This window comes from Pavona decussata, unplaced genomic scaffold (genome assembly GCF_977016875.1).
Source record: "Pavona decussata unplaced genomic scaffold, jaPavDecu1.1 SCAFFOLD_114, whole genome shotgun sequence".
Lineage (NCBI taxonomy): Eukaryota > Metazoa > Cnidaria > Anthozoa > Scleractinia > Agariciidae > Pavona > Pavona decussata.
Genome location: NW_028145528.1, coordinates 482096 through 494598, shown reverse-complemented (window position 1 = coordinate 494598; position 12503 = coordinate 482096). Strand labels below are relative to the sequence as shown.

Here is a 12503-nt window from a genome sequence, read left to right as displayed (position 1 = left end):
GGATTCATCATGATATCCACAAAATTCACATTCATCTTTGCAATGCAGGAATTGGCACAGAGATGATTCCACCTGCTTGGAAACATCTTTTGGTTTTTTCAAAATGGATTTCATTTTTGTATAAATATAGTATATAATATAATTACACAAAAATGTTTTCAAAAATATTGAAACCACAAAAGATGATACAAAGTCTCGAAATCAAATATTTGACAAAAAACAAACCAAATAATTGTAAAGATATTGAAACCAAATTTTCTCCAAAAACATTAAAATTAAATATCTCATCACAAAAGATGAGTCAAAGTGTTCAAATCAAATATTTATCAAAAAACAAATAAAAACCAAGTTTTGTCACAAGTTTTTGTTGCAATGTTTTGATCACAAGTTGATACTATCATTGGATAGCATAATGACCATAGGCCAATGAGTGTATTCCATCAGGATACAAATATCGTTTATCATCAAAACATGACAACGATGTCTTGTTGATGGTGTAACTACCAAGTTCATGATGGTTACTTCTGATTGTTTTCATTTGGTGAAATAATTGTTTCTCATTAAACAACACATCTTTGTAATCAGAATGTTGAATATCATTTTTGATCACATTCTTTTTGATACCTTTGGCTGTTTTTCCACCATTGTTGTTTTCTTTGATATATGAATACATTTTGGATCTCAATCCCACAAATTCAGTAATGGGTACACCAGCGGCTTCATCTTTGAATTTTCCAATAACTTTCTTGTTTGTGGAGTCATAAAATTGATGATTTGATGGATAATCCGAGTTATCAAACATTTCTTTTTTATTCCAAAAATCTTGATACACATCTTCGGCTTCAATTTCATATGTCAAACTGTCTGTATCCATAAACAGTAACTTAGCTTTGTTACCATATTTGTTTTTAACGAAATTGTAATGGAAATCGTACATCAATGTTTTGCTCAAATCAAGGATACACATACCAACGTATGCTGGTCGATTGAGTGTCAACGATTCCTTTATTTTATGGACTGCAACCAAGTTTTCATTAAAGATTTTGCTATTGATGAATGTTGGTTTGGAAGTCATTTTCAATAATTGTTTCTCATTAGTCACCAGTTTAATGTCTTCCCGTTTTCTGATATTCTCCATTGTTTTACCGAAGACACTATTGTTCATCAGTTTGAAGAAATCTTTCTCAAAAGCATTTTTTGCATTAGTTCTTTGATGTGTATTGAAATCAATGTATGTCTTCAACCAAGGACTTTGATTAAAGGATAATACACGGTATATTTTAGTCAATTTCAAACCCAATTCACGATACAGTTGCAGATTACGATAATGTAATACATATTTTGATTTGTTTGCCAATGTTGGAATCAGTTTTTTGACTTGTCCACTTGTTATTCCAAATTTTTCTGCAATTCTTTGGCAATAATCTGACAGCATATTTGGTGCCACTTTGATTTGTTCAGCGCCACATGGATAATCATTATGCAGGTCATGTAATTCATGAGGATATTCCAAATCAACTTCCAATAAATATCCAGTCTTATTATCTTTGGGAATCGTTTTCCAATTAATGTTTTTTATTTGCTGTTTATTCAACCATTTGAAATTCCCAGTTGGAAGATGTTGTGACATAGCCCAACCATAGAGATTGTTTGCATCCAAATACATGATATGTTTACTGGGTTCATTTGGATTCCAATTTTGCATGTATTTGTTGTTAGCTTTGCCGTATCTATTGGCTATGTAACTGATTCCTCCACGCATGCCCTTTTCAACAAATTGATACATATCAATATCCGTGATTAATTCAAGTTTGACTTCAGTCATTTTCAACATTGCATCCCAAGATAATCCCGGAGATGTAAAATAATGACATGGATCCAATCTATAATATTCCAAACATGTTTTACGGAAATTTTCAAAAACATCAGCCAGCAATAATACATCAGATTTGAGATATAAATCATGGTATTCGCCCATGGTTTTCAATTGAAATGTATTCCAAACATTTTGTGCATGACTGTATTCTTCATCAGTAATATTTGTATTATTCATTTGACTGTAAAATTCATCTTTGGTTGGTAATTGAGTATCATTGAATTTATCAAAATTACTCATATAATCGTACGGATAAACTCCTTTTTGTTTCATTAATTGTAATTTACGACCTTTGAAAACTTCACTGGTATATTTGAAGGCATCTTCTGGTAGATTCTTTACAAGATTTGCCAATGATTGATTCATAAACTGAAGACTGTCGATAAATACTAAATTATAACCCAACATGAAGGCCATGTATTGTTCCATGTTATTTGGGATTACATTAATTTTGTGTTGTCTGGTTTCACCTTTTTTATCCACATAAGTATTGGTCTCAATAATTTTACCAATTTCTTGCATTATAAAATGACTATCATATCCTTTCAAATTATGAAATATTACAGGGATTTTGTTAGTTATTGTAAAATCCCTGTTACATTGATTATGGGCTGAGCCACGGAATTTTCCAGTAATATGGCAATGGTCTCTAACACGTCTATCTTTTTTGGTAAATGGTTTGCAACAAATATGACAAGATGTTGCTTTTTGGAATTTGTCTTCATCTTCTGGAGACATAACTAATGGTTTATTGAATTTGTATTTAATAGTTTGTCTGCAGTATTTGACTTCATCAAGCATTGCTTGCATAAATTTGTAAACAGCTTTTTCTCCACGATAATATTTTATTGGTTTTGAATATTTGTCATCATAGCAGCAAACAACTTTGTAACCATAACCGCAATCAGTGTGTTTTTGATAAGCTTCAGTAAAAGATTGTTGGTTAGATTGATTACAACCATGAATTGGTTCAGTGATTGCTTCAAAATCAGCATAAATCACGAATGGCGCTTGCATTTGTTTATTAAAATTTTTGAATTCTATTTTGGAACCAACTTCGGGCATTTTGATTGATTGTACACCATTGATTTCAATACATACTTCCTTGTGTTTCAACAATATTTCTTCCTTGGAGAAACATTGAAGGCAATGCATACAAAAATGTTTTTTATTTTTATTTCTTGTTTTTCGATACATAAATCTATTAAAATCTTTGATAAGACAGTAATGTTTGTTTTCATCTTCTGAGATTAGCAATAGATTCATCACATTCTCAAACTTTTCTTTGGATACATAAATTGGGTAAGTTTGTTTGTTTTCATAACCGAATACGTTGATGTTGATATTGTTTTGTGTTTCAACTTTGTTATAATGTTTGACTGAAACAGGGAATTCAATTCCTTGATAATCCAATTTTTTGACAAATGCTTTGTCAGTTTTTTTGATTCGTTGTGGATTATTTTCTCGTGGATTCAAATGTCTAACGTGACACCAACGAAAGCATTCATTGTCTTTATTCTTTAGATTAATCAATCCACTTTTGTTATGTTGTAGTTCAGTTGGAAGTTTAATGTAAGAACTTCCAGTAAGAGGCTCATATTTGATAATATTAATGTAATGTCCATTGATTGATTTAATTATCCAAGCTGAACCTTCACTAATCCATTTGTGAATATCATTCATAATTTGTTCAACATTAACATCCAAAGATTCTTGAAAATCATTGGCATTAGTTATTGTTTTTGGTTTACTATTAAAATATCCAATTCTGGAGACAGTTTGGTTTCCTTTTTGTTGTTCAAAATAAATTGTCAAAGTTTCAATAAATTTAATTCCTTTCATTTGAGTTAATAATTGTTTCATAAAATGAGCTATCGCTAATCTGGTTGAACTCATTTGAATCAAAGGATCTGTTTCATTTTTAATTCCAACTTCATAAGATTTGTTATATCCCTTGAATGCTCTTGCAACTTCTGTGATTTGAGTTCTTTGTGTTGGAACTGGAGCCATTTTCTTCATTCTTGGTGCTGCTTTGGGTTTATCAGCAAATTGAATCGGAGGTGGAATTATGTTGTTTCTCGGCATAGGTTGAGGTCCATCTCTAAATTGCATTGGCGGCTTGATGATTGTATTCTCGTAATCTTTTACCATTTGTTTGACAGATTTTCGTGGATAGGGTATTGGTTTCACTTTCTTGGTTCTCGGCATTGGAACCGGTTTTTGTTTAGCGATTAACAATTCAATTAATTGATTTTTCGTTAATTTGGATAGATTAGATTTATTCATATTATAATAATACAACATATTATTTTTATTGGGTGCATTTGACAGATTTGCTAATGAATGTCGACTGTCAACAACATTCATGCCAGATATCGGTTGTACATCTGACGGGTACGTTTTCTTGTTTATTTTTTGTGGCAACATGGCCTCAAATTCCATTTTTATTCATGAAATCTAAGGTCAAATTACTGTCACAATATTTTATTAATTATTTACCAAAATTCCATGTTTGGTAAATGTTCTCGCAATTGCCTTCGATATGGATAATCTCCCTTATTGATTTTATTCATCATTGCATTGTATTTTTTATCAATTAATTGTTTCTCATTTTCAGTAAAATCATCATCTGATTCTTTCATTTTAATATCCAATTTGATTGATTCAATGGGCTTATCAGTTGTAATTTCAATCTTTGTTTTATATTTCTTGGCTGCAAAAGCATGTTTTAAATTTTCTGAACGAGTCATTAATTCAAGGTTATTAATGCAATTATTTTGTTTATTTGAATCTATATGATTGATTTCCATTTTATCAGGAATATCACCTTTAATACATTCATATACCAGTCGATGAACTCTAAAATTTTTATTTGGTAATCCAAATTGACTCAATATTGTATACATGTAACCATTTGGATTCAAATTACCAATTGAACATCTGTTGGTTTTTTTATTATATATTTGTCCATGTTTATTGGCCCCAAAGTTGGTATAAATTGGATGATAATAAATTTTTTCACATTTAATTGTAACATTTTGTGGTTTGGATTTTGTTTTCCCACGACTTTCTTTACCAGCATAAATCATGTTTTGTTGCCGGGTAACAAGCTGAAGATTAACGATTGAGTTATCTTGTTTGTCACAATTGATGTGATGTATTTCATATTCATCTGAAATTATTTGTTGATTAATTGATTCCCAAATAAATCTATGAGCTTGCATTGTTTTTTGTTTTCCATCATTGAAATAAACAGTTGTATCAAAATACCCATCATTTCTCAATCTTCCTTTTCTTGGGATCAATCTCTTGCGATTAATGATGTATCCATCTTCTGAGGCACAATAGTTTGTGTAAATTGGATGAATAAAATATGTTTTTCCTTCATGAAAAACAGTATTTATTGCTGGAATTTGTGTTGATGAATTTTCACCAGCTGAAAAATTCATGTTTGCGTTGTCTGATTTTTTTGTTCCACTCATTTCGGTTACCCTATGGGACTCGTTTTGTCTTTAAGCCCTTTTGGTTTTCAAATTCATGTCCAAATTACCCTCCAAAAAGACATCAACCATTGTTGAATTCAAAATATAGTCAAACAACCCTTGAATTCATTGATGATTAATCCTTGTAGAGTGGAAAATCTTTGTCATCCATGTCATGACACATACGGTAATACATCTTATTAATTATTTTATTTTCTGTGCGGGTAAATTCGCAATCATTGTCTTCCATTGGTGGAAATTCCATTAATCTATTGATTGTTTGTAATTCATCTTCAGAGTAAGAGCTGTTAAAAAAAGCTTTTCTTGATTGATGCATCTTTTTGATATTTTCGGAAGCTGTCACCAACTCAAGATTTTTGCTTGAATTGTCTTGTCGATTGGAATTAATGTGATTTATTTGCAATCCAGGAGGAATTATTGATTGATTTACAGCTTCATAAACGAATCTGTGAGCTGGACATGTATTGTTACGTCCCGGAGAAATTATATAATAACCATTCTCAGACAAATATCCTTTTCTAGGTTCTAATCTTTTTCGATTGATTATATAACCATCAACTGAGGCTCCGTAATTTTCAAATGTTGGATGAATAAAATATGTTTTATCATTATGATCAAATTGGTTGTTACTCATTTTTCAAATATAAATAAGGTTACATAAAATTGAATAACCGGTTTAAACCAGTTTTGAAAAAGCAAGGAAAATTTAGGTTGCTGAGGATTTAGTTGCTGTGCAAAAATAAATAGCTCATTCTATCACACAGTCACGGTTTCACGAGTATTCGATAGCGAGTCGATTCAATAAAAAAATCTATTGTTGTGTGCAAGATAAATGATATTCTTACCTCAAAAAGCGTCTACAAACATCAGAACGATGAAAGTGGAGAAATAAATGTTCAAAAATCCCAAAACAGGAGCCATAAACATGAAAACACAAGCTCTTCGCAAAATGGCCGACACGTGTATTAACAAACTAGTGTCCAGTCCGCTTTGGGTTGTGTCATCGTGAACTTGATGATGTCATACATAAGGGACTTTCCCTATGAAATGAGTCATCAGATTTCTATTGTTTACAAGTCATATGACAGTCGTATGATTCTCTCAACCAATCACAATCGTCACAATTTTGCTTCACAATTGTGAAATTTTTCAGTGAAACACATAGTCATTTGTGAAATTTTTCAGTGAAGTTGCGTGAATAAATTACAAACATTTGAAGTAAAGTTTACTCGAAAAGTTTATTTCAGATGTTATAAAGTGACTAAAAACAGAACGGAGAAAAATTTAGGTTTTTAGGTCAAAAGCTAAATTTAGGTTTTTAGGTTTTTAGGTTTTTGACGTCTCCGTTGCAGGAGTTAGGTGTTGAATTCAAAGGCTGAAATAGTATTTTATGTAGTTATTGGGGTGAGATAATGTGTGGTTTATGGGGTTTAGAAAAAATATTGGATTTATAAGGATTTGTATGGGATTTTTTATCATTTTTTGAAACGTGGGTTGATACCCTCATATATCTAACTACTACCTTCACATCCACTGTACAGTCACTCAGTTTGTACCCGTGCAGCATCACATCTTTTTCGCAACCCCATACCTTACAAATGTTTTCAGATGGGCGTCTCTAGCACTTACTTGCGAAGATCTGTTCTGATAAGGTTTTTTTCTCCTTATTTTTATTTAATGTGTATCTCACTTTGAGCTTGCTCATTAGTTCGCCGTTATGCTTCTCCAAGGTGCCTTGTACGTTCCAAAGAGGATTTTGTGACCATTTGTTTACTCGAGTCGTGGTTCTTTTTTCAGATGCTTGAAAAGTTTGCCGAAGATGACCGAATTGAGCAAATGAACGCGCAGAAGAGACGCATGAAACAACTGGAGCACAAGAAAGCTGTCGAAAAACTGATTGAAGATAGAAGAATTCAATTCCAGAGAGAAAGGGTAAGAACAAAGTCACATCTTAAGTCTGTGGTCAGTACTTTCATTTTGTTTTGTTCTTCTTTTTTATTTTAATAATGTATTCCATCTTTCATTTACAGGATGCAGAACTTGAAGCCCGTCGTGAACAAGAAAGAATGGAAGAATACAAGAGGCAGATTATTGAACAAGAAAGACAGAGACTACTTAAAGAACACGCTTCCAAACTACTCGGCTTCTTACCCAAGGTGGGCGTTCTAGAGCACGGGCACTCACGTGCTCGTTACGAATATAGCCGCCTCTCGTCTTCTGTGGCCGTAAGTGGCGTGGTGAGAGGCGGCTGTATACATATTTGGGGGCTAGTTTGCATCTGAATTTGTATCTTGCTTGACAGAGGAACTTTGCGACCTTAAAGGGGGTACGCATAATACTAATGGTGGCATCTGAGCGAATGGTTCGTAATGGCACCATGTCGCTGCAAAAGCGGTAGAATCTTGGTTCTCTGGAATCAAATTGACCGCCCTTAAGCACGTTGTATACATGTTATGGACAAGAGTTTCAACTCAACAAAAATTATTGCCAAAACAAATCGAGGTTTAACGCGAAATTTCGCTGTTTGTTAACAAATAGATTCCATTCGGCCGTGCGTCTGTACTCGGATAACATACAGATGACGTCCAAACGTGTTGATAACAAAGAAGTACGCTACTAGCCGCGGGCAAGTAACGTGACTGGTGATCTTGCCATATTTTGACGTCCTCTGTGCGTTATCAAAGTACAGTCCCACGGCAAAATAATACATATTATGAGTGGGCATCACGTTGACTGAGCCGTGTCAAAAAGTTTCAATCAAATTTCTAGGCTACTGCACACATGCAATTGTCATTCTCTAAATTAGAGTATGTTCCGAAAGAATTTACAGTGTAACAATGTTTTCAAAACTAATGTTTATTCCAGAAGGAATTTCTGACCCCAAAATAAAACAGCATGTGGTCATCACCGGATTTCTATTGGAGACATATTTGGGCAAATATTTCTTTCCTTTTCACATCACAACAAACAGCTTTTTGAACCTGGTTGAGGGTCGTAATCAGATTTTTTATCGGGCAGTTTCACTTTCCTGAGAAAATTTGCTTATGTTTGTCCACTTCTCAAAAAACCAGTTTACAAAACTTTGTTGATCAGTCATTCTGGCTGGATTCTTGACTCTGGTCACGTGCGCCGGTCACACCGCTCAATGACGTCATCCATTCATCTGTCCTCCAATCGCAAACTCCGCTACACCAATCAAAACGCGAGTTTTACACTGTTCATTGTATAATTTGTAATCGTTACTTTGTTATATCAACAGGGAGTGTTACGTGACGAGAGAGATCTGGAGTTATTTGATCAAAGGTTCAAAGAAGCTTACACAACAAAAAGGGTTGGCTATTTTGATGACGATGACAGCGAAAGCTATTAAATATAGATGGCTTTCTTCGAATTACATTTATCAATTTAGAGTTCAATGTGTAATTAAGCCTCTAAAATGCGTTCTCCTTGAGATTCTCATGACAGTCACCATTGTAATTGTTCTCCTTAGCTTAAAAAGTTGGCCTTTGGGTTGTGATTGTTGGGGAAGTACATAGTGTGCTTTGGAGATACAGTAATTCTGAGGCAGTTTGTTAACTTGTAAATAGCAGTGGTAAACTACCTGTGTAATAAAGGTTAGATATTTGCAGATAGTAGATTGTGTTCTGTTTATATACTTAAGAAAGGCCCCGGCATAGCAAAGTGGAAGCCTGCCTTTTTGACTTCCCATTTGAGGCACTTGATTTTCGCTTCTCAAACTCATTAATAATTCAAAAGCCAAAGACAAAAGAAAATCATGCACCGTGACGTGTTTGGAAATCTGACGAAAAACTCCTCGTTTTTGCATCCTTAATTTCCCCTTCAAAATCAGTTTGTTTGAGAAGTTATATCAAACACCCGTCACAATGTTCCATCACAATATCAAAAACCCCGAAGTTTGTCAAAAATACTCCGCTACGCGTCGTATTTTCAACTCTCTTCTCGGTGTTTGATATGTGATGAAACACTGTGTCTCGTGTTTGATATATTACTTGACGTACGTTCTGTCATTTTCTTTTTACAGAACCTCTTGAATCCCCTAGCATCGAAAAAGGTTACATGTACAAACAATACATCTATGCAGTAAACTCAACTAAAACTCAATTTAATTTTTTGAAAAGAGCATTATATTAGGGCATCTAAAATCTGCTAAACCTTACTTAATTCCACCCCTCATAAAAAACAACAACGACAAACAAACAACAAAATTGAAATAAAGTCAAGTGCCGTTTTATGTCAAAGCGGATGAGTTCCGATTCACGTGACCGCGTTTGATGGCATCTTTCCTCTTCGCTGCACCTTCCTCTTCCACTTTATCATCAGCTTCCCCCAATTCTGACATATCAAAGCTTTCTTCGAATGTTCCTTGGTTGAGTTCAGGTTGTTGATCCGTGGTTGCCGTACTGCCGATGTCTTGCAGTGTGAGTACAAGTGACAGGCAGCAGTCTACACTGCACTGAGGGTTCTGACGCCACTCCCACAGCATCCGACCAAGGTTCACTAGATACTGCACTGTGAAGAAGAAAAGTACAGATTAAACATCGGTGGATGACAACAGGCTATTGAAACAATACTTGAGATACATCTAAGAAGGGATTCGTGAACTAGGAGACACCGTCGTTAATCAGCACTACATCGCTTTTTCGAGTAAATACGTTAGACTAAAATTGGGAGCACAGTTTAACAATGACATAGTTTGGTGTAGCTAAATTTATCTGGATGTCGCTCCCTATCGAATCCCCCAGCCTTTTTTTTTAACCTACTATTAAGAAAAAAAATATGCTGGACGATGATTCTTTATTAAAGAGTTGATTTGTCGTAATATTTGTACCTGCCACTACAGCGACAACCATTATGTTGGCCGTAACGAGCAAAACAGTAATCATTATCTTATCCACTTCTTTGTCACCCGCTGAGGAGATAACTTCGTCTGGTATCTGTGAAAAAAGAAACAAACAACCATGAAGGTTTTAAAACAGCAGAACAAATTAGTGACTGAGACCGAGGAGGTTATTCTGACGAAAGCAGTAATTAACCTCGTTCCGAAGGTTGCCCGAAACGACGCTAGCGTACTTGTCTGAAAGAGTCGAAATAAGAAACTGCGAATAGCTAACCTGAGTGGTTATCTTCGGATAGTCCGAAATTAACCTTGCAAAATACCTTGGAAAGAGTTTTTGATTTAATCTCGGAGTATGTCTCATAGTGGAAGACCTAAACAGACCTATCGTTATACTGAAAGCTATCGTCACATCGACGCAGATGAAAACCAATGAACTAATTTAGTCACTGCAAAGGCCAATCCTGATATTTTAAATACGTGATACTAAATAAGAATCTTACTTTGAGCAACATTCCAACTGTAAAGTTGACAGAGGATGCCATGAGTGAAATCAGCTGTAACCAGTGCTCAGAGGAGTCCTTTATAGGCTTGTACCATGCAAACAAGATTGTGTAAAGTCCAGACACAATAGCTGCCGAACCAATGTATGTACGACTCTGGGCATCCGCAAGTAAAAGTGCTGAAGTCAACAGCACCTTGCGCGCCAGTTCCACAATCTCCCAGAACCAACAATTGTCCGAATAGTTTTCGTAGAAGAATCTCAACCCCCTGGCCAAAGCGGAATGAAGCTCGTTTCGGTTTCTTGGTTCTTTTGATTTGGAAAGGCACCTCCATAAGACCATTAGTGTCACCAGTGGAAAGGCAACTGGGTAGGCTGTGAGGGCGTACGAAAATTTTACGAAGTGATTGTACTTCTCATCATGGCACTTTACAGCGAGGTCTGCTTGGAGGAAGGACTCACAGCCGGCATTCTGGTTCTCGCTACAAATTTCTTGGCACGTCTGAGGGAGCATTCTGAAGATCTGGATGCACGTTGACGGGTATGTGATGAAAAGCACCAGAAACGCAGCGCGATAGCAACGCTCCTTTGTGAGCTTTAGGACTTCACTTTTCTTCCCAAGAGGCATCTCATCTCGTCGATTGACGATGATCTTTTTACATTGAAAGAAAAATGCTGGAATGACCACTGCCAAGACGTTGACAGCAACAAACATAAGCAATGTGGAGTAAGCGTCGACTTTTGCCGAGTTGTTCAAGCAGTGGATGGGGACGATTTGGAAAAGATTGAGTTGCAGCATTCCCGCGTACTTGCCGATACTTGCCATTGTCTCAGGCCACTCGATGTACGAGAAAGCGTTCAATGTCCCGGAAGTGACTTGATAAAAGCTGATAACTATCTTAAACCTTGCAAGTAAAACGTCTGCCACAGATCTTTGAGTGTTTGCCTGCTTCTTCTTATCCCTGAGCGAAAGAAATGTGACAAGGAATACAAGGATAATGGCCACAAGGAATTGAGCAACGATCCAAGGTAATGATGGACATTTCTGGCATTTGGTTAACAACTTGAAATATCCCTCAGCGCATACACCGCAGAGAGGACCTTCGTAGCCCTGGGAACAAGTCGAGTCCATGGTTCCAAGGCATGACTCAACAACTGGACACGCGTACGCCAAAGGCAAAAAGTTTGGGTATTTTGTCAAACTTTTATTGTATGAATTATCAGTTATCTGCAGGCTGTCTTTGAACCGGGTATACAGTTCTTTTGTCTTGTGATGAGACCACTTCCAGTAAAAGCCTCTAGCTAAAGTAACGGTGCCGTTACCACATTTGTACCCTCGAAGACACGCCAGGCATTCACCGAATCGGTCCAGACGATAGTTACCATGGAGACAGAAGCATGCTCTGAAGCCCGCAAAAACTCTTAGGTTTGTACCTGTCGAAAGATGTTAAACCATTTCTAACTTTTTTTGCACGTATTTGATTGGATTAAGAAGATAGGTTACAAAATTAGTGGTCTGAGGCGAGATATTTTGGTCGGTAGAAAAATTGAAATAAGTAAACTGTTAAAACAGGAGAAATGGTTCAATATCCTAAACAAAGCCAACGGACACCTTATATCACGCTGTTTAAGGGCCGGAACCGGTGCGGATTGCGTTACTCTTTTGAACGTCCATGGATAAGAAGCATCTTGTTTTAATGTCAGTGGTTTTTAGTAATGATGTCAAAATGAAATCATAAGACTTTCCGTTACCATCATGAACGGGAG

General features: G+C 35.6%; 2 protein-coding genes across 6 annotated transcripts in view; one reads left to right on the top strand and one right to left on the bottom strand.

Moving 5' to 3' along the window:
- Window positions 1-9007, top strand: part of LOC146470006 (meiosis-specific nuclear structural protein 1-like) — a 31999-nt gene extending 22992 nt beyond the window's left edge. The window contains exons 12-14 of the mRNA XM_085122104.1: window positions 7177-7311; window positions 7410-7535; window positions 8639-9007. Of these exons, the coding sequence (XP_084978230.1) occupies window positions 7177-7311; window positions 7410-7535; window positions 8639-8749 (372 nt within the window). The 3' untranslated portion in view covers window positions 8750-9007. The remainder of the gene's footprint in view (window positions 1-7176; window positions 7312-7409; window positions 7536-8638) is intronic.
- A 477-nt stretch (window positions 9008-9484) lies between these two features.
- The window catches only part of LOC146470004 (uncharacterized), a 40353-nt gene continuing 37334 nt past the window's right edge, over window positions 9485-12503 (bottom strand). For 4 of the 5 annotated variants that reach the window (XM_085122079.1, XM_085122081.1, XM_085122082.1 and 1 more), the window contains 3 exons: window positions 10738-12170; window positions 10229-10334; window positions 9485-9909 (listed from right to left, as the gene is read on the bottom strand). In XM_085122079.1, the coding sequence (XP_084978205.1) occupies window positions 9629-9909; window positions 10229-10334; window positions 10738-12170 (1820 nt within the window). In that variant the 3' untranslated portion in view covers window positions 9485-9628. The remainder of the gene's footprint in view (window positions 9910-10228; window positions 10335-10737; window positions 12171-12503) is intronic. The other variant, XM_085122083.1, reaches the window with a different exon arrangement.